The sequence below is a fragment of the Pseudopipra pipra genome, chromosome 1 (assembly GCF_036250125.1).
Source record: "Pseudopipra pipra isolate bDixPip1 chromosome 1, bDixPip1.hap1, whole genome shotgun sequence".
In the NCBI taxonomy this organism is placed as follows: Eukaryota; Metazoa; Chordata; class Aves; order Passeriformes; family Pipridae; genus Pseudopipra; species Pseudopipra pipra.
In genome coordinates this window covers 109385935-109410274 of record NC_087549.1, presented here as the reverse complement: position 1 = coordinate 109410274, position 24340 = coordinate 109385935, and the positions used below count along the sequence as shown (strand labels likewise).

Below are 24340 nucleotides of genomic sequence, written 5' to 3'. Positions count from 1 at the left end.
AGTCCACCACCCTGTTGCATATGGTTCAGTCCATACTGATAGGCTGTGAAACCTGAAGCCTGCTTCCCAGCATCTTGTTAAAAGGTGCCTCCAGCAACCTGCACTCTGGCCAGCTCTTGCTCCCCTCTCTGGCAGCCACCCTGGCCATTTTCAGCTCAGTGAGTGACTATTTTCCCTATAGAAATTCAAGCCTGGAGCTGGAAGATCCCACCATCCGACCTCACCCTTTCAGACCCCAGCCATGTTCCTACTGGCCACCGCTGCATTCCCAGCAAATTCTTCCTGCATCCCTTCAGGTAAGCCATAGGGGAATACATTAGCCATCCTCACTCTACACTGGCTCTTTGGAGTCTAGACAGACTGCAATACTCCCAAATGTGTCCATTCTTCAATTTTTTTTTAATTTCTTCAACAATTAATTCTTGGTCTGTACCCTGACTCACTGAGTGCTGTACTTCTCTTAAGTAATGCATGCTAATGATCATCTCCTCTGGATTTTATAGCTAGTAGTGGCGAAAGATGAAAGCCCAATATTGCCTATTATACTGGGTCTACAGTCAGATATTAAAAGAAAAAACCCTCCAAGATGACATCTGTTGTAACCAAAGTTCATATATTCCTTCATGAAAATTCAACTACATAAAAAAAAAAAAGAGACTGCAATAGATGGAGGATGATTCATGCTTAAATATACAGCCGAATGCCACTCAAAATTCTCTCTTTTCCCTAGTTCCTGCTGTTTTGTGAGTCCAGTAAAAGAAGAACTATGATCAGTGCTAACAAATCTCCATTTTCTCACCTTGCCCTTCAGCATTTCATTAAAGATAACAGTAAAATCTGGTGCTCTTTTGACATCACACAAATAGTATTCCCTGGCTCTCTTCTCCTCTCTCCAGCATGCTTTATCTTTCACCACTCAGCAAATCTTCACATGAAACTAATGTTTAGCTGCAAAAAAGAAGTGTATGGAGGATATACATGAATACAGAAAGTAGCGAGACTGTTGCTGAATGGCTCTTTTTGGAGAAATTGGCCCCATTTCAGTGGTTAGTGAACAGCTGCTTCACTGCTGAGATTTATCAGCTAAAGACAAGGTGATACTAAATCTAGCAAAAGCCATAGAGAGCTGTGAAAACTGGAGGGCTTCTTTCTAGCCGTTCATTGGAAGGGCATGAGCCTATGCATTTACATCCCAGAGAAGAATGCCCAGGTATGTATGAGTAGCAGACCTGCTCCCTGCAGCTCCCACTGGGAAGAATCTCTCTGCTGTGAAGGGGTGATGCTATGGAGTGCCAACTAGAAGCAAGCAAAGCAGAAGCCCTGAGGCAAGTGCCCAGATTGATGTCTGGCACAGTCTTCTGTATCGCTGCAGAATTAGGTTGGAAATTTGAGCGAGGCGGTAGCATTTCTATACAGGTAGCAAGTGCTTCTTTGGACAATCCCTGATTTACAGCTGCTGTCTATCCATTTCTCTTGATCATTTTGGTCCCATGGTCACCTTGGCTAACATCCAAAACAAATCTGTGTCTTCTGCTCCACCTGTGCAAAACCTCAGGCTGAGGTGGAAGCTGGAAAGATGTGCTGGATCATAGGAGAGGGTAGGGTGCTACTGAAACCATCACAATCTTCCCTTTTTAATGCTTGCAAAGTGAGGTGGGACCATTTTTACACAGGGTTATGTCTTCATTATGTGTTTTTGAGGAATTTGCTGTAATTCAGAATGAAGTGATTGCAGTTTTGTGGGAGAAGATTAGCCTCCTAAGACACCAACACACCTCCAAAGCAGCCACAACTGGATTGGGTATGACTTGGTGGCACATGACCGCAGGTTGCAGGAATGAGGTGGGGAGTGTCACACTCATGTAGTTATCCTACAGAAACCACAGAAGAAAAAAAAAAATTGAGCTGGGATACCACAGACAGGAGAGCCAATGGAGAGAAGCAGGCAGACATAGAAGCCATCGCCCAGAGGGATCTGGGACTGAGCTGTGTTTTGTGCAACACAAACATCTTGCTTACATTGCCAGTTGTCATTTGGCTTTCATGTGCCCATGAGTTTCACAGCAGGGTGTGATCCTCAGGGAGGATGCTTGAGGGGGGTGCTGCAAGGCACCAGCCCAGGAATATGGTGGTGAGGGAGGCCAGGTCAAATATGGCACCAGGCACAGGAAGCAGGATGCCAGCCAGAAACCATGAAGACTACTTTGAAGGCAAGTCCATGTTTGGGTTTTTTTTTTCTTTCTTTCATGTCACAGGATGTTCTGTCTCCTGAGGTTTTTATGGTTGCTCTGATAATTGAATGATTCTCTGTGGAAATAAAAATGTTATTTACAAAAATTCCTCACAAAAAAGTGACCATTAACTGCCAGCAATTTTTCTAAATCGCACGCTGCAATAACAACCAGAGCACTGATTAAAACCAAGGGCCACCCCTGCAGATACACAGGGAAAATCACTCAAGGTTTCTTGCAAATTGCAATTTCACAAGCTGGCAACCCACCAAAGCACCTCAGCTCAGGCCTGGCCAGTAAAAGCAGAGGAACAGCTTTTTCATGTGTTTCTCTACTAAGGTTTGGTGTTAATGGAACAGAATATTCCAATAACCTTTTAAAAGGTTGGACTAATTCATTTCTTTGGGTTTGAGAGTGTTGAGCTGCATTAATCTGGTTATTGGGTAGTAAGTAATAAGGGAGGCGACATAGAGGGAAGCAAGGAGGTGGTTTAAGGTGTTTGCATGTGGCAGTTGGTATAAAAAGACAGATGAGCTGACCTGTGGGAAATTTAGCTTGCTGACAGGGGACAGACACCCACAAGGTTGTTGTCTCCCCATTGCATCACCAGCCCCTGATCCAGGCTACACCTGCGCAGCTCCAGTACTATCATCCTGGGATGAGAGGGATATGTGGGGATGAATAATTCAGCTGCAAATCAGCTCTCTGACTGCACTGCATTTTTTTTCTGGGTTGCTATTTTTAATTTAGATACTCCCACGTGTGTGTTTGGTGGATTAAAGACATACGAGGAATAGAAGAAGGTGGCTGATGCAGGCAGGTAGCAGAGCCTGAGGGTGGCAGAGGTTGAACCAGTGCTGGCTTAGAGCAGGTCCAGTGCCACCTTCCTGCTGAGAGCAGCACGGGGCTGAGCACCTCTGAGTCTTACTTACTTTGGTGGGAGCTGAAAGTGCTCAGCACTGCTTGCTTGGATTTATACCCCTGTGTTGGCAATCACAAAGAAACAGCAGAGGTGTCCGTACAGTTATAGTTGGAGCTGGATGTCAGGGGATCCGGGTTCAGTTTTGAGGTCTGCTACTTAACTCCTCTGCACAAACTTTGTAAATCCTCTTTCTTGTAGTTTTAGGTTTGTTATTGGGAAAGTTGTTACCACTGCTGCCTTTGGTCTGCCTCACTTTCCTCTGGGGAAAAATCCATTGCTGCTGGTTTATAGCTACAGAAGATAACTCATGTGAGAGCCTCTTCTGCTGTTGGGTGGCATCTTCCTGTATTTTTTAATCACAAACATCAAAGGAGAGAGTTATCAAGATGGTTTAAGAGGAAGTAGAAAGGTTTTAGCTGCAGCAGCTCAATGAGATGAGGGACTGTAGGAAACAATGGGATGGAAAAACTTGCCTATTTGGGCAAAAGGAAAACTATCATTATATGCTCATCTTTATGAGAATCCAGATTTCTGGAAGGGAGTGGCTAGCATTTTGACTTGTACACTAGTTCCTACAGATTATAAAACCAAAGATTAAAACATAAAGAAAATCCTGTCATGTCTGAGAATCTTTCCTTTTCCCCCTTGTTTTGTATACAGAATCCAACGATGAGATCTAATACTAATAATAACTGTTTTTACAAAGTCTAGACTGCTTTTGCAAATCCCTGGCTGGTAAAGGTATTCATGTCTTCCTGTGGACTCAGTGAAAGCTTTGAAATTTATAGTAGCTTGTTCCTTGTTAGGTTATATGAAGTCTCAACTCTTCAGCTGTAAGTCACTGGATATGGGGAACTTTTTAAAAATGAGATAAGAGGTAAGCAAGTATTTGAAACCCAAAATGAATTAATTATTGTGAGATCACTCCATAGATTACTGCTAAGGTGGTGTAAAGTATTTATGTTTTTGAGGCATAATGTTCTGTGCTACCCCTTCTCAGCATCTACATAAAGGTCTTAATGAAAGAAAAGCCCTTCACTTCTTTCCCTATTTCTTGATCTTTGTGATCAAGAAAATCCTGGACTAATGCTTAATTGCTTAATTCCAGGTCAGGAAAATCTCGTGGTTCTCCCAGATTTGGGGGGGAAAGAAGCAAACCAGAAAATGTAGTGATGTAGTGCACGTAGTGAACAGAAAGTGTAATGATGAAGAAGCCAATATCCTTTGCAAAGAAAGTCAAGAAATTTCTCGACTAATGGTTCACAAAGCCTGGTGGTCAGTTTTAACCATGTGATATCCAGGGGAGTGGACCAAAAAGCATTATCAGTTACACTCCATTCAGAAAGTAGGTAGTTGGACAACCAGCTAAATATCTAACAAACTCCATTTGTCATGCACCTTTGGCCTCCTCCTTCTCCTTGGAGAACAACAAACACCAAGTACACACCACACGGTGGTTTCTCACACCAAAATTTTACGAAGAGTAGCTACAATTTCAAAACACAAAACAACATGCCAGACAAATGTTTCTCTTTCTTTCTTAAGACATGAATTGAATCACCAAAAAAATACTCTTGCCTGCAGCCCCCAAACAAGTCTACGAGCATTGAAACAGAATCTGGCTCAAGACACAGAGCCCTTGGAGGCATTAAGGCAGGAATGAATTGCTATATCATTAGAAAGCCAAGACCATTTGCTTTCTCAGGGGATATGAAGCATTCAGTTTGCAGCTCATACTTCACAAGACACCGAGCCATAGCACTGCCCCAGTGCATTTTGCATGTCCACTACAGACCATTTTAGGGTTTCTAAACTTAATTATTTTCTTCTCTCTAATGGCATGTCTAAAAGCATGATGTCAATTTCTTAGAAACCTTTTTACCCACCTAATTCTCCATCACTCCTTTCAGATTTTTGGAAAGTTGTTGGTATGTAAATTTTGCTTTCTAGTTGTTCTTCTCCAATTTTGTTGAAGCTCAAATGACTAAAGTGGCAGCCATTTTCAACCTGTGAATAAGCTGTAGTACAGTCATTTGGTAGATTTCTATAATGAAAGCACTGTCATTTGATTTCCCACCAGCAGTTTGGTAAGTCAGAGACTTCTAACAGCCTGTGGTAACCATCTCCCAACACATCTGTGCAGCCAGTGTCTGCGCTGGCTTCTAGCTCCAGGCTCCCTCAGCATACCGAGAAGCTCCCTGAAACTCCACTGTGTTAGGAAGGTGTTTTGGAGACATCACCCAACACCCTTTGCCAGCATCACTCCAGGCAGGTCATGAAATGCTCTCAAATAGGCATTTGTGACAGTGGATGCATAGAGGTACCACCACTCTCTCCAGCAGTGTCACTGCTCCCCAGCATAATGTCAGGCACACCGTGTCCTGCAGTCCAGAAAGTGCTGCTGAGTGACTGTCCACAGTGTCCTGTGGCAAGTGTCCTGTGTTGAATTAACACCTCAGCTGCAAGCAGGCAAGCATGTGAGAAGCCCTTTGGTTTTTACTACAGAAGTGAGGAGTACTTCAATGGAAGCCTGAAAATGAGTAAGAAGTAGTCCTCAATTATTCTGTTATTCTTTACACAAACACTATGTTTTTTCTCCACATACAGCAAAATATTTACAAAAGAACAAGCACTAAAAATCCTGGACAGACCTTAAGAAATCTTAGCATTGTGTTCATGTAAAAGCAGTGCTAATGTGGGCTGGGGATTCTGGTTGTCACGCTACCTTCTAATCTTAACTCCTCTAGTGGGCTTTTGCATGTTAAAGAGTAGAAAACAATATTTAAATTAGCATAGGTTAATAGTATAAGTATCTGGTTTGCAAAACATGTATAAAAACTGCAAACATTATATGCTCTGCTTAGACTTGGGAGTGTTAATAGGAAAAAATACATCAAAAAAAAACTTTAGAAGTAAGAATCAAAAGTAGCAACCTGACTGTACGAGTTGTGTATATGAAGTACATGAATGGTGTTTTGGTATTTTGTTCACTTCATGCAAAGCCTTTTTCACAAGTTCCAGCTAAACCAAAAAAGAAGTGGAATGTGGCTACTGAAGCAATCCTGTACTTCTCATATAGGACACAACAACAGGACACACAGCATGCCTGTGGGTCTGCATAACTAGAAGTGAAACTTGTCTTGAATTCCAGAGTGTAACTTGGCATGGTTGAATTTATTTATGGCAACAGAATCTAAAATGAGCCATAGTCTCCAAAGACACACTCTCAACTGTTAAAAGAAGAGTTGGACTCATGTAAAAAGTCTTATGTTGTTGAAATATAACTACTTAACATTTAAAATATATTTTCTTTTTTTAGATATATCATACAAATCTCAAACATCCTCTATTAAGAAGCAATATACTCCTCTTTCTTATACAGTTTTTATGACATCTTTTTCTATAATTTCAACTACAGAGAGGAAATGAGTGGCAGGTTTCATAATATCAAGTCCTGAAAAGGAGGTGTTAATTGGTATTTAAGAACTGCAGTCCAGAGCATTCAAATGTCCTATTAATTAACTAATCATTGGGAAGCAAGAGGATTTCTATCTAGTAGCAATGGATTGGAATAGCATATGCATTATAGCTATCAACCAAGTCCTTTCTATGTAATGGACATAATATTTGTGTAGTCTACATGGCATTAAATATATCTGTTGATAGTCACATTAATAAATCAATAAAAACTGAGGGAAAAAAGTTAAATCATACTAAGTAATCGTTAGGAAAACTGCCAGATATCAAACAGCATCCACAATGCATTACCAATCCTGTTTGCTTCCTTTCCTAAGAAAATTAAATTTAAAATTCCTTTAACAGAACTCAGAGATGCAAATAGTGCTAATGAAGAATATAAGGTATCTGCACTTCCATGAGACAGCGGGGTATCATAATAGCATCATAACTCTCCCAGCTGTAATATAAGCAGTATCTTAAAGCAGCACTATAGTCTGTCTGCTGGACTGTGAGCAGGCAGTCCCCCTGTGCACACCATCCCTGACACAGTGGTTTTCTGGGTCTAGTATCTAGTTACTCTTGTGCTGGTTCTGCTAAGGCTCCCCCAGCTAAATAGCCTTCACCATTACCAGATCAGCACACAGACTGGGGAAAAACATCACACTTAATGTTTCGTGACATTTCTCACGCTCAGTTCTCATGCACTGTTGGCTTTTCTGCAGCTTTTCCTCCTTGTCCATCCATAACGAGAAGCAGCAGATTAGTAAAGGAACATAAAATATTAATTTTAAAGTGCCAAGATGTCCTGCACCTTTCACATCTTCCCAACAGTCCATCCTACCCAGAGCGCACAGCTGAGCGAGGTGTTGACAAAAGCTACCCTTGGGGGAGGCCAGCTCCCTTCTTTGTCTCTTTCTGTAGGCAAAAGAGTCTGACTTAGGTATGCTGTGTTGCCACTCATGAACTTTCTCCCTTAGTGTAAAGCCTTCCTCAGCTAAAACAGGCCCTGGTGAACACAGACCCAAAGCAGGGGTCCCATACACAGCTCCTCACCGGGCTGGGACAAAGTGACACACACAGTCTGGCTACTTTAGGTATAAAATGGACACAATGCCCCAGTACAAGAAAACAGTCTGTTTATCCCTTTCAGCACTACCTACTTTATCACCTCAACCACAAGGAGTTGCCATGGCTCAATTGTAAAAAAATGCTGATAAAGAACAGCATTGAGTCACCATCCATGACCATCGTTCCTGAGTTTAGGTCATTCTTGAGTGAACAAGTGATTTTCTTACGTCAATAAAGTATGAATCAAGGTATGTGCTGAAATTGCATGTCCTTTGCTTGAATCTGCTTTTTGGAACAGGAAGGCATGGAACATCCCCTCCTGCCTGTCTCTAGCAAGTCATTTCAATGGGAGTAAGAAACGCTGAGTGAGCTTATCCGGTACATCTGGTATGCCTGCAAGCCAGATTAGGGTTTTGCTGAAAAATGTGCAGAAGAACCTTCCTCCTGTTGGAATGTAAATTTTTGTTTTTATTAAAGCATAATGAGTTTTGGAGGGGGAGCAGAAAGTGATTTACAGAAATGCCAACTTTGCGCTACATCTACGAGACCTTCAGGTTTCCTGCTGTACCCACAGGGTGGATAGCATGGCTGTATCTGCCTTACGTTGTGATTCCAAGCTAAATCCTAGTGAGCAAGGCTCCCTTTTTAAATGTTAGTTCCTAAAGTAATTTTTCCAGGGAAATAAGGACTTGCATGACCAGTTACAGTATTTCAAGAGGCCACCTGCATTACCTAACCTAGGCCAGGCCCTGGCTTTCCATGGAGATCGTGCTACATAATATTTTATGTTAACGGGCTAAATTTTGTCCTAAAAGTTGCTAGAGTAATTGGAAGTGGAAGCAGTTTCCACTCCTGAAAGGTTGTTAGAGGACCTCTCTGATCCAATAATGAGAACCTGCTGTTCCTTTCCAGTCTAAATGTTATATGGTTACTCGGGGTTTTTTATTCTTTTCCTTAAACAGCTCTTCTCTGTTGCTGGTAGTAGGCCAACCAATATATTCTCAGAAAAAATTCAGTATCCTACCGTAGCTTTTATTTTTCAGACTAAGCAGCACTTTATGTAATTTCTTGTGATATGTTTTATGGAACCTCTGCACTTGTTGCAGATTAATTAATCCTTCTCAGAGAAATGTGGCAGCAGCTGTGTTGCAAATGCACATTCATCCATGCCTTCTACAATGAAATTTTCACTTTCTGCTGGAAATACCTTGCCTGATGTATGCTGTGAGCATGTACACATTCTTCATGGTGTCACCCCATGGTCAATTCAATAGTCACTCTGTGATCATCTCTGACACCTAGAGTTCTCTCCACTTGAGTCATCACTTGTCTCCCTTAGAAAAATTCCTCCTTAACTCTGAAGTGCATGCCGTGATATTCTGTTCCAATCAAACACTTCTTCCCACTTTAGGTTTTAATATACAATAGTCTTCTTACATGTTAGCTATGTCCCTTCATCTTCAGATTTGAAGAACACACTGACTCACATGCTAACGTACTTAATGAAAATATTACCAGCACTGGTCCTAAAATTGACCCTTGAGGAATTCACAGTAACTTGTTTCTTGACTCCTCTTCTTTCTCTTCCTCTGCCCTTTCCCATTAGTCAGTTCTTCCTCACCTTTCATGTCCTCTGTTAACCTCAATCTTATTTTGCTTCATTAATATTTTCCCACTTAAGAGTGCATCAACTGCTTTGCTAAGGTACAAATGAGATTTACCACATTTTCTATTTTGGAAAACCCATTATCTCATTTAAGGAAAGCTATCAGATTATTCTGGCACCATGTTCCCTCGGTAAACCCAGGCTCCTTTCATCTTGTTTTATGTTTAACTAGAAAGAATAATTTAATCATTCTTTCTCCTTTGGTAATTATACTGTGTGTAGAAATACAAAAAAAATGGAGGTAGATCACATTCACTTCCATTTGGAGCATGTTTTTATGCATATAGATAGAAAATGTGCATATACGTATATGTATGTGTATATGAGTATTATGTGGTTTTATATATATACACAGACAACATATACATATAAATATGTGTACACAACAGCTTCCAAGCTGCACAGGTCTTTAGGAAATACTAGCATTTTAACTTGTCCATAAAATAAAGATTTATTAATACTTATTAATTATAAGATTTGCAGATATTTTTTTCCTCTTCCACTCCAGTTCTTCTTCCAAAGCCAGCTGACAGCCAATGAGACAGACCCAGTGTGCAAGATGATTTTACCCAGCACTCAAACTGTTCCCTGCTGACAGATATCATCACAAAGTTCAAGTGCAATCTAGTTGTTGGATAATTGCAATGATGAAGTTTGTCCATCAGTGTAAAAAGCTGTTTTAATAGTCGCAGTGAACAGAAAACATCCATTTGCCACCTACTTTAAATATGAGGGCCTGGTTCTTAATGAAAGAAAGGTTATTACATGACAAGGGTTTAATTTATGGGTACCTGTATTATTACTCCTTCTTGGCCAACATGGTAGCACACACTTTTGAAATACAAAAATTTACTGTGAGTAAAGGTGGAGGAAGAAAGGTACAGCGTCTCTCCGTAAGGTGACTCTCCAGATGGATGATCTTCTCCCCGACATATATGTAGAGGGATATGTACCACAGCACCACAGCAGCCTTTGCTAATAGCTTCAACAGCTGGAATTACCTGCCTCTCAGCACACAACTGACTTGCCATCTCAAATGACATGTTTCAAGAAAGAAAGAAGAATGAAAAGCCGGGTTTCCAAAATTTGCATTCCTAGCTGCAATAAGGAGACATAACAGTCCCAGATGCTCTGGAGTTGTGGATAGCTTAATGACAATATGATATCACCAGAGCCCATCACCTCATAAAGACTGATCTCTTACTCCCCTGACTCTAAATTCAAAATTTTAAACAGTCTTACAAAAAAACACTTTTTTTCAGATTAAAAGCAAGAAATGTATAACTTTGAATGCTGCAAAAGGTTAGTTTTGCTCAACACTGTGTATAACTGGTTCAAACTAACAGCAAAATTGTGCTAGTGCATTAGAATAAGATGGCCAAAACACAAACACAGCACTGATTACTTTTTTTGAAAACTGAAATGTTGATGAAAGGCAAAAAAGCAGATGTGTATTGACTCTGACAACTTCTCCCCACCTACATGCACACACCTACTCACACACTTTAGTCTTAATCAGTAATAAGCTGCTGTCACTGGTCTAATACCTTTCTGTAGAACATGGAGGATTGCATTTGGGGTTAGATGCACCCTTCTGCAAACACCCAACACAATACAACTGCTACATAAAATCTTGTCAGAATTAGGCTCACTTAGGTCTCAGAAAGGACTCAGTCCCATGTCCCAGCTGCAGGCTTAGGGACCAATGTCAGCCTGCTAAAATAATGCTAGTAAATATGATTCCACTTAGTCTGGATCTTGCATGTTTTCAAAATTCTTCCATATCATTCAGTGGTTTAATGAGTGGCACAGGGACAGGTACAGGTATTTTCCAACCAGACAGGGCCATCCTGGTGACTGAGTACAGACCCCTGGATAGGGTGAGCAGGTTGCTGACTTTTATATAGCTGATCTCTTCTTCCACTGATGCGTTGTGTAAATTCTTTTTCATTTTGCCAACCCAAGGACTGACGAACCTGTGTTGGTTTGGATGACAAGAACTCACTGTCATCAAGGCCAGTCCCCAGCTGAAGCGGGTGTCAATCGTATCAGGTAATACCTGTTAACGAGTTAACATAATATCAGGTAATACCTGTTAACGAGTTAACATAACTCACAACATACAGGTTAAGCTCCACTCCTAGTAATGCAACCAGTCTTGCCCAAATCTGTTCTTTTCTATCCCAAAAGTATATTCTACCTTCTATCCGTTTCAAGAGTTTGTTCTTCCACTACCAAAATATTTGAGAGCTTGTAAAACAAAATCTATTGCAAAAGTGAAGCTTCTATTATCTTCATGAGGTCACTTGGATTCTTCCCTTTGAGATCTGGGTTTAAGTGGTGGATATGGTTTGAGAGGGTTTTTCTTACATTTGGTCCATTAATTACTTGATTTTTTTGTATTCTCAAGTGATATTCTTCCCTGCAATCCAATCACCTGCATTTTTTATCTGACTTTGTGGTTTAAAGCAAAACCACTAAAGGTACGTATATATAAAATGAAACTCAGAAGCAAAAGCAACACTCAAGGAGTTTAGTGGGAAAAAATAACCAAGTAAACTTTTTAATTACGTGAAATGGTGCTGGGATATGAAGTATGAAGGCAATAAAAATTATTTTGTATTCCAAATGCTGGAGTTTAATTCTTTTTTTGAAGGAGGTTGAAAAAATACTAGTCACGTTGTTGATGTAGGAGCAAAAGAGAAATGCCAGGAAACACAAACATCAATTCTGGTAACTATCAGCAAAAGCAAAATTATACTTGTATGGAAAAGTGGGAAGCATTTCTATTTAAGTAACAGACAGCTGGGGCACTTCTGCACATTTCTCATACAGGAACTAATGAATTACCTGATTACTCAATCAACCTCAGGCTTAACAGTGTGGATTAACAAAAACGGTAACAAACAAATTAGTGTGAAGTCTAAAAGAGAAATCAAGAGAGTATCAGCCATATGGAAAATAGTTTACTGCTATTAAGGCAAATACAAATGTCACTATATCATTAATTTCTCACAATGAAAGGAGACTGAGCAAACAGCCCAGGTTAGGAAGCAAAACTCCACATGGGGAAGGTGGGTATCATAGGATAGTGGGGGAGGTACCCTGTTTGGAAAGTCTGAGCCATTTGAGGCCTTGTGTCCCTTGCTCTCTGCACCATGGAGGGTTACTGGCTAATAAGGGAGAGATAGATGAGTGAGTGGTGTCTCCAACCCCTGCCTGAGCTACAAGGTGTTGTTGAATTTAATTTTCATTCATATGGTGGGCTGTGCAGCTCACAGCTCCGATTCATGATTCCTGCAGGATTCAGCTCAGGAATCTGAGAGTTTCCCACCTCCAAAGAGAAGGGACCTGATGTCAAACAGTAGTCAGTCTTTGCTTGCAAATGAAAACCTCTTTACTTTGTGTGTGTAGTGCTCTTCACCTCAACTGAGGACACCACCATAGAGCTCAGACTAAGCGGAAGTAGCAAAATATTGAGACAATTATTTTATGTTGTCTTGAAAACATTTTGAAAGTCCAATCACTGCCTAATATTTAGTTATGATTCTTTTAAATACATTTCAATCTCTGGACTGTTGAATTATCTAACATTAAACATATTGACCTACATTTCTCAAGCTCTGCCATCAAGATTATAGTTGATTGAGTAGCTAGACCTTTGTCTTATCTTTTTAATCCATTCATTTCACTAAAATATTGCTTTCTGACCCTGACAATCTACTTATGTATTTGATTTGCTTGAAGACGAGGATAATCTGTTTAGATTAATACTAAATTAATCACAATCCTAAATACTTCCTAGAAAGTTAGATAGATGCTATACACAAAAGTAGATCTGTCATACCTGAGGAACATTCAGGTTTAGGCCCATCTGGAGTCTCCAGCTCTTCTCTGTTCACCATATTAACCAACAATCCAAACTGAGCTTGGTTAAACTCAGATGTAGCTTGTGATTCTGATGAAATGGGTACTTCTGGGAGGGGTTTATAAACCAAGTATTGTACCAAGTCTTGGCTATGGGTGCAAAATGGTGCAAAATGTTAATATAAAATGAAACATTTAATATAAAATATTAAAAATAAACGAGAGAAAAATAAAACCCCAAACCAAACCATTTTCTATTATTCCTTGTTTTCTTCTGGAAGGACTTGCTGGTATGATTTTCATTATCTGCTAACAAATACAAGCCAAGCATATTTGACACAGGTTTGAAGTGTGTTACTTAGAACATGTTGACTTCTGTCAAGATATGACTGGGGATTTACCCTGAGAATATACAAAAATCTTGTGTCCCTTTCCACTGATTATATTGGCACTTATTGTGCAGTCTGGATGCTAATAGTGAGGAAGACAACCAGTATCAAATGAAGCTAAATAAGCTGCAAGATTTTCTGTAAACAGAAACCGAAACTAGGTGAGAAAAACTGAGACCAAATAGAAACATATTCAGAAGGAAAGAAGAGCAAAAGTATTCTGAGTAGTTTGAAAATCCATGAAGATCAAAAATAATCCAGACATACATTGTTACTTGCTATTTGGGCTTATTTATTGGCTTATTCATGGTAGAAGTAGTAGTGAGATGTTTAGCTATTAAGCACTAACTGTTTAGCATCACTGTTTCAAAAACACCAAGATCCCAAGTCAGCAGTAAGTCCCAGAAATGGCAATGACTAATTGTCCAATGCTGTCAAGAGGACAGCCAAAAGGACACCAAAGCTCTCCTCCAAAATCAGATACTGACTTTTTTTATGTGGTCTCATGCAAGTCTGCTAACATCTGTGGGATAATTTTCCACTCATTCACTCAGACGTGTCAGGAGAGCACAGGAGTTACAGCCAGTGTGAGGGAAATCATCCTTTGAGGTGAAAACATGTCCCCACTGGTCACAAGCTCTCATTTATCCTGGGAAAGGGTTTCAGCCAAGGACTGCCCTCCCTGTTCCCCCACACAACAAAATGCCTCATCTTCCCTCAGCCAAGGAACTCATACAGCAGCTCAGAGAGAGATTTTGGATGGAAGGTCTGATAAAGCAAAGTAACAATCATTTGCTGAAAGGAAGATCAACAGGAAAGCAAATTAAAATTATGCATAGTTGTGGTGAAACTCTACTAGTTTGTAAGCAGGGTGTCAAAGCTGCTCTCTGTTCATTTTCGTGGTGAAAAGGTATCCTTTAAGTATCCTTGACAGGTACACACAACCAAGCAGAAGCTTATACTCAGTAAATACTTATTTTTAGTTACATAAGAAGCTCCTATCTCTCTAGTACCAAAAGGTTGACTTTTCTAGGGATTGCACTGCATAAACAGAATGTGTCTATTTAAACCCTGTTGGAAACACAGCAGTGAAGAAAAAGGTATAAAAATGAAAACAATCAACAGTTGCCAGCAGAAAAATGGCACAATCCACCAGGAAAAAAAAAAAAAAGAGAGAGAGAGAAAAGAAAAAAAGTATTTCTTGTTCCTTGGAGGCTACTACAAGCTACTTGCAGTAATTAAAACCAACTCTGAACTGCACAGTGTTGACAACAGGGTAAGATGTTGTTTTCCAGGCAGACGTAGAATTAACTACGCTGTGCTAGATTGCCTTTCTTGACCTCTGTTTTTTTCTTTCATTAGTCAAAAAGACAGCACACAAAAAAATTAATGCCTTCGTTTCAGAATCTGCATCTTAAAAAAGTACAGATGGGAAATAAAATTATTGAGAGTCAAAAGCTACTGAAATCTAGTCCTGAACTATATGGTCACTTCCCAGGCTATCTGTATATGCTGTGGAGAGGAGCAAGATTAATCACACCGAAACAGTCAGGTTGGAGGGGAATACACTGGGTCATCCGGTCCAACCTCCCTGCTCTAGCAGGGTCATCCCAGAGCACATGGCATAGGATTGCATCCAGACGGTTCTTGAGTATCTCCAGTAAGGGAGAGACTCCACAGCCTCTCTGGCCAATCTGTTCCACTGCTCCGTCACCCCCACGGTAAAGAAGTTTTTCCTCATATTCAAGTGGAAGTTCCCGTGCATCAGTTTCTGCCCGTTGCCTCTTGTCCTATTGCTTGGCACCTCCAAGAAGAGCCTGGCTCCAACCTCTTGGCACCCACCCTTTAGATATTTATACGCAAGGAGAACCCCTCTCAGTCGCCTCTTCTCGAGGCTGAACAGGACCCGTGCAGCTTACACAGAGATCAATCCCTGTAAATTAATTTATTTTCTTTTAATTTACTGTTGATCTACGTTCCCACGTTAGACTTCGGGAAGCGGGAACCGCTCCTCCTTCCTTTCACGGAACTCCCGCCCCCGCCGGGCGGTGCCGAAGGAGGAGGTGGCGCCTGCGCCCCGCTCCGACACCGGGACACCAAGATGGCGGCGCCCGCGGCGAAGCGGGGGAGCTGAGGGAGGGCGCGCGCAGGTAACGGTCCCCTCGCCCGGCCGCGCCTCTCGCCCCCCACCCGCCGGGGCCGCCCCCGCCCCCGCTGCCCGCGGCTTCCCGGCGCCCGATCCAGTGGTCTCCCTGCCCGCGCCCAGCCGGCTCTCCCGGCGGCCTCGTGCCACCGCAGCTCCCCCCTCCTCGACCCTCTCGCCGTCACTCGCGCTTCCGCGCCTGGGGAACTGCCACGGAGCTCCCCGTGCTTGCTTCTCCAGCGGCGGGAACCCCCACAGGGCTGAATGAAATGTGCTGGCGTTCGCCAGGCAGTTTTCAGTACCTTAATTCAGTCTCCCGTGTGGTTACTGCATCTTTTCAAACGGTCTGTGGGTCAGGGGAGGCTTAGGTTAAGTATTAGGGAAAGGTTCTTCCCCCAGAGGGTGGCTGTGCGCTGGAACAGGCTCCCCGGGGAAGTGGTCACAGCACCACGCCCGGCAGAGTTCAAGAAGCGTTTGGATAATGCTCTTAGGCACATGGTGTGATTCTTGGGGTGTCCTGTGCAGGAGTTGGACTTTGAGGATCCTTGTGGGTCCTTTCTAGCTCAGGATATTTAATGGTTCTGTGATTTCTTTCTCTGTCAGACAGCCCCTTCCTCCCTTCTCCACACACCTGCCGGAGTTGGACAGTTTTGGCTTGTAACCTGCTCCTTGTAAGACCCACACAGCACTGGGCTGAGATGCCCTTAGCTGGGGCAGGGAGGGGCACTTTGCTTCTCTTGGTCCCATGCACAGAAGCCTGGAAAGGCAAAACAGCTTAGTTCCACATCCTTTGGGTTTGCTTGTCTTCTGTACTGGCATGGCCCAATGCACGATGTGCTGATTATCGCATTATTTGCTGTTCATCCCACGTTATGGTTGGGGGGGTGTCTGGGAGTGGGAAGGAACTGTGGGTCTTTTTCTCATCCTGGAATTACATGTGTTCAAATGAGCTTAGCTCTAGCACTGTGACTGTGGCTGTAGCCACTTTCACATTCACTGCTCTGACCCCTGCTCATGTGACCTGTATGGCCTGAGGTCACTCAAAAGAGCCCTGGCAGGCATGGCGTTGACAGGTGGGCTTCTCTTGAGCTGTGCACAGGCATAGGTCTGTGTCCTTTCTGTGTCACAGAATCAACTGGATTGGAAAAGACCTCTGAGACCCTCAAGTTCAACCTGTGACCGAACACCACCATGTCAACTAGACTACAGCAACCAAGTGCCGTGGTCTAGTCTTTTTTAAAAGACTGCCAAGCACAGTGACTCCACCACCTCTCTGGGCAGCCCATTCCAATGGGCTTTCTGTGAAGAAATTCTTCCTAATGTCCAATGTAAACCTCCCCTGGCGCAACTTGAGACTATGTCCTCTCCATCTCCCTTCAATGAAACATTATACATGTGTAACTGTTGTGCTTTAAAGTACTTATTTTGTAAATCAGCAAAGCTGAAAGTGGCTTGCATAAGGAAGCGCTCCTTTCCGTTGTAAATTAAATCAAAGTGATAGGAAGACATAAGTAATAAGGAAATAATTAATAAAAATAAGCAAAAAACTGCAAAGTAGTGATATGCGAATTTTAAGATGACTGTAATGTTATGGAGGGGAAGAAATTGGGTGTCTCCTGAATGACTCATGTGCACCTGCACTGGGAATCCTGAGTACAGTCCTGGGTTTGTTGTTACTACAAATGAGAGAGATTTTAGAGATTAGCAAAAATTCAAAGCACTGATGTGACATAAGTGAAAAAATATTCAGAAGAGTCTGCTTGGTAAGTAAGAGAGGGAAGGTGCAATTCTGTAAACAGGTAATGAGACAGGCAGTGAGGGTTTGTGTATGCATATATGGTGAATGTTAAAGGAAGTACAACTCCCACTAGTTTACTGGGGATCTGAATTAGGTGGTATAGCAATTATTTCTACTGATAATGTTGCTACCTTATGGGAAATGCACGAGTAAAACCTTTTCTTATCAGAATTTCTCTACACAGGGATTTTGGTGATGTAACTTTGCAAAGAAAGTTATGAAATTACTGAAATAGCTAGCTTGGTACAAGCCAAGTGTATTGACCAAAATTTGGAAAAAAAAACCACCAAAAAACAACCATAGAGGACAGGAAATATTGATGTTAAAAAAAACCCAATATTTTTTTTTTAAAGAATTAGAGGTCAAAATGAGGAAGAAATCTGAGAGTAGGGGTCTCTTAATGCTGTATTTCCTACTGTAAGAAGTAAAATTGGTAAATATCTTGCTGAGACTGACCCCAAATATGTGGACTATTTGATCTTTCTCACATCTGAGTAGTTTTAGAAGATTTACTCTAAAGCATATGAGGAGTTAACTGGATTTTTAGTTGAAAGAGAATGCCTTAGCAAAGTAGTCGGTTCAGAATATCTAGTTGAAATCTACTAATTATAGTCATCCTCCCCCATCTCTTTTCAGTGGTGACAAATTCGGTATTTTTACAGGATAATTTCATCCAACTTCCTCTTCGCTCTATTTCATTCTGAATTTTTACTAACACCCTGTTAGCCATCTTCTGTTAAGGCAGCTGAGCTTCTTGAACCTTCAGTCGACTGATTTGGCTTTTATGGCAGACTGAGTGCAAGAATTGTATTTTATTAGATAAGACGTCTTCACACAACAGTTTTGTTCCATGCAAGGGCCACAGTTAGTTCTCTCTGCTAAAAAATACATGCTTTTATAATTCAGAGACGGGAATAAAATGCAAGTGCCATGGAAGACAGTCGAGTTCAAGTCAAGCTAAAATATGTTTCATAGCTACCAGTTATTTTTATAATCATCATAATCACTGAATTCTTGTTATATATTGCAGACTGAAATACATATTTTTTCTTTTCAGATATCATGACTTTAAGAATGCAGTCGGTTTGTCAGAGAGTTGGCACTTGTTCCTCATGTTTGAAGAGACAACTAAATGGCTTCCTGGGATTAATTAAATGGCAGAGAAGACTGGTTCCTGCTTGTGCGAGAACTATTTACAGTGAGACGGGGAAATGGGAAAAAAGCTATGGGTTGGAGACAAGAAAAAGAGTTGAAAATTGGTGGCTCCCAAGAATAAAGGATCAGTTCTGCAGAATTTCAGAAACTGATGTAAGCATTTTGAGAAATTTGGAGATTACCTATTTGATATTTTTGTTTTCTTAGAATGAAATTAATTGGAACTTATTTAATATAGTTGGCTTATACTGATTAGATTTCAGGGCAAAATACTTTTATGTGTTAGTAGATTATTAAAAAATATTGTTGAAATAGGTGGAAAAAATAATTTTAAAATCTTAAGGAAAAACACAGTGATAAGCAAAGTATGAACTTCCCAATTTAGGAAGTGTTTGAGTGATCAGTTCTTTCTTTGTCTATTGTATCATATTTAGGAATTAATTATTTAAAGTATTAAAAGAAACATCTTCTATATGTGTAACTTTTATAAACAATTTTCTCAAGATTTTGTTCCCAATGTTAAGACGAATCCATTATATTACATACTGTGACTCATTAAAATCTATGTTAAGGGGAAATTATTTTTTAATATTTTCTGGTTTATAGTCTCATAGGAGTAATAAGTGCCTTGCAGAAAAAAAAAAGTTTTCCCATGCAATAAAAGATGTTGAAAACAATGGTATCTCAGTCTCTGACTCTTTTTGCCTTCGTAGTTGTGCTCAGTCACATTGATTTAAAAACATTTTTTGCCCCTTCATGGTTTTTTGTTCATCTATCTTAAAATGATCAAAAAAATCATTCTATCAAAATATTGAAGAGAGAGAAGAGCTTGCTTTTTCTGGGAAAGAAAACTGAGATGGAAATGGTGTGCATGTATAGTGTAGCAGAGTAAACATTGATTTAGGTGTGTATCTTTGATACCTGGTTATACATGTATATGTAAGTATCATGTATAGCATACATATGCTAAGTTGTAAATTGTATTTTTAATTATATTTTTGTTTTATCCTTACAGTTGAAGTAGATTTAATAACATCTCATATTAAGAGGCAAATAGTGTATAGTGAAGTATTCAGATTATTTCTGATTTTGCAATGATTGGGCAAAAGTGATGAAGAAGTAATATTTGATAAATATGAATAGTTTTATTCGGAATAGTAAAAGCTGCCTGTAATTTTTTTCATTATTAACATAAGAAGAATAACGTATGAACTTATCAAGCATCAGTGCTATCAGTGATAAATTCAATCAATGGCAATCAAGATGTATTAGGAATAACTGATGTGAGAGATAATGTTTGATTTCTTTGTAACTTTTTGTCATTTTACTCAAACCTAACTAAATGAAATTTTTACTTTTTATTATGTAAGATACTGCTTGTAAGATGTTTATGGATCTGAGCATACGTAGTGAAACTGAACAGTTTCAATTTAGTGGATGTTCATGCAATTGCTCATGATTTAGTCACTCTGAGTTAACTGCAGTTCAGCTGACAAGAAATAACTGGCCAGGAGTGAGTTCCGTGTTTGTTGTAGATACGAAGTAAAACATTAATTATTTAAACTGTTATGCAGAAAATTTAATCTGCTTTGTTTTCATTTTTTTTTTTGTGGGGCAGATTAAGAACACTTAGATCATCAGTTGCAGATACTCTGGTAGGGAATGGTGATTGGTTAAGCTTCAATTCTGTTAATATATCTTTTGTTGATTATAAGTTAATTAATTTTCATAATATCCCAGTGCTGTATAAATGTGAATAGGAATTGATGAGATGGTGGCAAAGTCTGGTAAAACACCTTCATTTAGGGCCCAAAGAATTTGATCCAATGAGCTTTATCAGTGATTACTTGGATCAGTTCCAGCAGAACCTTCTTTCTCTTCATGATACCTTGTAGTTATAATGTGCACGTGTATTTATTCAAGTGAAATGCTAACTCATGTAGTTACTAGTTTCTAAAAATTTCTTTCTAGAAATCAAGACCAAAATTTTATGTGCTTTCTATGTTCCCATATCCTTCTGGGAAGCTTCACATGGGCCATGTTCGTGTCTACACCATCAGTGATGCAGTAGCTCGGTTCCAGAAAATGAGAGGGATGCAGGTAAGAATAGATCAGCAGTAGGACCGGGTTGGGGGGGGGGGCTCATGTTTTGATATCATAATTGCTCAGGAAATGAGTATTTTCCAAAATCCATGAAAGTGAAGGTTTAGTTGGAATATATGCTACGGCTGCATAGAAAATGACCTGGGAAGCTTTGAATGTTGAAATTTGAGACTTAAACAGGTGGTGTTCAGAACTCCGTTGGTAACAGATGGTTAGAAGCTGTCTCAGACGATACAGCTGATGCTGTTATCAGTTACCTGAATGTGCTGATGTATGGCATAGTGTTGATGGGCAGTGTGGGCCACACCATTTCTGTGAGAGGAGACTGCAGACCCTACTGCCCTCCGGATGGGACTCATGGGGAGGAAAAGGTGTAGCTGGCAAGAGAAAACTGGGACACCACAGAAGGCAACTGCTTTCACCTCTTCTGCTCCCGAGAACCAGTTGATGTCATTTGTCAGACTCAGAGGAGCACCCTGCCAGCTGGGAGGGAAACCCTTTTTCTTGACTGCTACAAGTCAGATGAACAGGATCATGTCACACGTCACATCATGTGGGTGTAACTAGAAGTTTCTGTTCTGTAGCGTCTGACTCCTTGGCTTGCCCATTTCAGCCTTGCTCATACATACGAAACGTTGCCTTCTGAAGGTGCAAGTCTACGAGGTAGGCTAAGCCTAAGTTTCTTGCTACATCTGCAGGGAGAAATCCTGTTTTCCCTTCCATGTTCCTCTGTTTCCCAGTCTGCCCCATGCCTGTCATAGTTTCTTCCTTGCTCCCTTCTGTCTCTCCATTACGTAGAAGGTGTAGCTGAGAGCCTGGTCCTTGCAATCTGCAGTGGGATCCTAACTGGCGTTATGCAGTAAAGGCTGGCGGGTAGAATTTGAAGGATGTAAGGAAGGTGTGGGAAAACTGTGGTCTAAGTGACAACCATATTGCAGAGGAAAGACATTTGGTAAGGGGAAAATGTTAAGAATCTGGGAAAGAGTAGGAAGGAGGAATGTGGAAAGAGAAGGGAGCAAAAGGAAAAAAATAGCCATAGGCAAGAATCTAGGATGACACACTAGGAATTCTCTCTAATGTACAAGAGAGAAGGAGCAGCTCAAGAATATAGGAATCAACCTCATAAGAGTACAAAGAAGATGAAATGGAGAAAGTAATGTTGGTTGCTGGTTGAGGTACTAAGTGCAATTTCCATGCCTCAAATGCTGTAGAAGTGTAGCATTTCCTGGATTTATCACCATCCATGAAACTGATAGGTATCGTCACTGAATTATTCAGTGTGCTGCCTTTCCAAATACTATATATTTTATGCCAGTGATGAACATACCATGCACTGAATATGTGCTACTGCTTTAGAGAAATGCATTCTTATGCTTTCAAAATTACAGGAAAAAGAAATAACTGCCTTAGACTTTAAATGAGAAAAAACCGATAATGTCTGTTTTAACACTAATCTTTCCTAACTCCTCTGAATGACAGGAACTTGAATCTCAGTAAAAAAAATGAGCTGATGAGGCATTTGAAAGGACATTTGATTCTTGCTTGATGTTAAGACCATTGATGAAATGCCATTTCAGGATATAGACATGTCTTATCAATAGCAGTGAAGATAGCCACTAAATTTCTGTTCAGAAAAATGGAAACTTGCTTTCTCTTATACTACCTAAAATAAAGTGAAAATAATTGTCTACATCCAGTAGCATGTTCTACTTGTAAGCTTTTGAATATAAGGTAAGTAAGCACCTTTTATAGAAACCTTTGGAGAAAAGTAAACAGAAAATATAATTGTAATGAAATATAAGAGCCACTGTGCAAACAAGTTTTTATTTCCATATTTGCCTATTTTTTTCCAGAAAAGTTTTGAAAGGCTTTTCAAGTTTTTACATCTTGCATTTCAGTTTATTTTTATATTTCATGTAAAAATTACTTTGAAGTATATTGGAGTGCTTATAGAACATGCTGGATTTCTATAAATACTTGTATCTTCTGTTATGTTAACCAGTTTGAACATCTATTTTTGACTAAAGGTGGGCAGCCATAGAATTTAACCTTCATTACGATTAAGAGACATTAAAAATCTCTCAGATGATTTTCTGAGTATGTCAGAGTAAGAGATACTGTGTTAGTGATGTACATTAACTTGCTGGAACTTTTCTTAAAAAACTTTTTCTTCATTACCCATGCTAATTTCTCTATCACTTAGCATTAAAGTCTTTATAATTGATTTTCTCCTTGCAATTTGTTTATGAGTCTCTTGAAGTGTTCTCTGCCCTTTGTCACAGTTCTACAGTCTGTTAAAGATTCCATTATTGTGGTGGTTGTAGGCTATGACATGGATATATAATAAAATTTTATATTCCCAAGAAAAATTATTTTTTTCCTGTATTCAAGGAATTACTGGAATTCTTCAGTACATAAAAAGAAAGAATGCTTTAGAAGCAAAACTGTTAGTATGCACAATTTTTAAGTTTTTCCATTGATTTTCTTCCTCAAAATTCAGCTTTAATATTGCATGTTTCAAAGCTCAGGGACTTCTAATTTTTCCTCTGTTAAAAATCTAAGTAGAAAGTAGAAGTGAATCCATTTCAGATATTCAGGGCAAGTTTAGGATAAGATTTCTTTCTGAGTAGCAATGTTGTTTAAGCTTTGCTTCCATCATTTTCAAAAAAAAAAAAAAAGGAAGAGTCTCTACACAGAGATGTAGAACTCACCCTGGTTAGCAAGTCATAAAAATTGTGCTAGAAGCAATGAAGACAGGTTGAAAGTGTAAGGTAATGAGGAATGATGGGCTATTACCATGAAAATTACGAGCAAAACCATTCAGACTTTCAGTTCCCAGGGAAAACTTCAGGCTACAGTATATATTTGTTATTTAATAAACAGTGAGGGAAAATGTGTGTGGTGTGTACCTAGTTGAGAATATACAGTTGAGTAAGAGAGCAATTTATGTTGAATAAGATGGAAGTCTTAATGAGAAAACAGTAAATGAGTTTCACATTGATTTAATCTGAACAGGCAAGAATTGGCCTATTTTTTATAATATTTAAGCACGGATAAGCTAGAATACATTTACAGAGAGATTAGAGGTCCTTTAGAACTTCTTTGGAATGCAGTTGTGTAATTTCTTCATATAGGAGGTAGTTTATATATATACACACATACATACATATATATACAGGAAGAGTAGGATAGGAATAGTAGGTTTCACTGGGAAAGTTTTAAATAATTTGAAATTTTTTTGTTTTTTTAAAATGGAATATTAATATTCAATTTTTTCATCTGGATAAGATCTGATTTTGTTTTAATTAAAATATTTTAGAGAAGCAATACACACTGAAATCTACTGATATTTGTCAGAAACCTGTACTTTGCCAGCACTTTAAGTGGGAAAACAAGTATTCGTTGCTCTTTTTCCCACCTTGTTCTTGAAAGAAATACTGCTTCAATATAAAACTGTAGATGAAAGCATTGTGAAGCATTGTCTTGTTCCAGCACTCCTCAAGGACCTGTAGGCAGTGCATGGGAAAGTCATGCAGTTG

The 24340-nt window shown here is 39.8% G+C and overlaps 2 protein-coding genes and 1 long non-coding RNA gene across 4 annotated transcripts in view; 2 read left to right on the top strand and 1 right to left on the bottom strand.

Moving 5' to 3' along the window:
- Positions 1-9938, top strand: part of LOC135421652 (putative uncharacterized protein FRMD6-AS1) — a 45984-nt gene extending 36046 nt beyond the window's left edge. Inside the window, exons 4-5 of one of the 2 annotated variants that reach the window (XM_064670278.1) lie at positions 182-296; positions 9855-9938. The gene's annotated coding sequence lies outside the window, so the exon portion shown is untranslated. Of the gene's footprint in view, positions 1-181 lie in introns of both variants that reach the window. The other variant, XM_064670269.1, reaches the window with a different exon arrangement.
- Positions 9939-10007: 69 nt separating this feature from the next.
- On the bottom strand, positions 10008-13543 carry LOC135421666 (uncharacterized). Its single transcript, XR_010434146.1, has 2 exons — positions 13194-13543; positions 10008-11322 (listed from the first exon to the last, which is right to left on the bottom strand). It is a non-coding gene; the product is annotated as an uncharacterized LOC135421666 (long non-coding RNA).
- Positions 13544-15636: 2093 nt separating this feature from the next.
- The window catches only part of LARS2 (leucyl-tRNA synthetase 2, mitochondrial), an 86166-nt gene continuing 77462 nt past the window's right edge, over positions 15637-24340 (top strand). Inside the window, exons 1-3 of the mRNA XM_064670240.1 lie at positions 15637-15752; positions 18601-18851; positions 20670-20798. Of these exons, the coding sequence (XP_064526310.1) occupies positions 18606-18851; positions 20670-20798 (375 nt within the window). The 5' untranslated portion in view covers positions 15637-15752; positions 18601-18605. The remainder of the gene's footprint in view (positions 15753-18600; positions 18852-20669; positions 20799-24340) is intronic.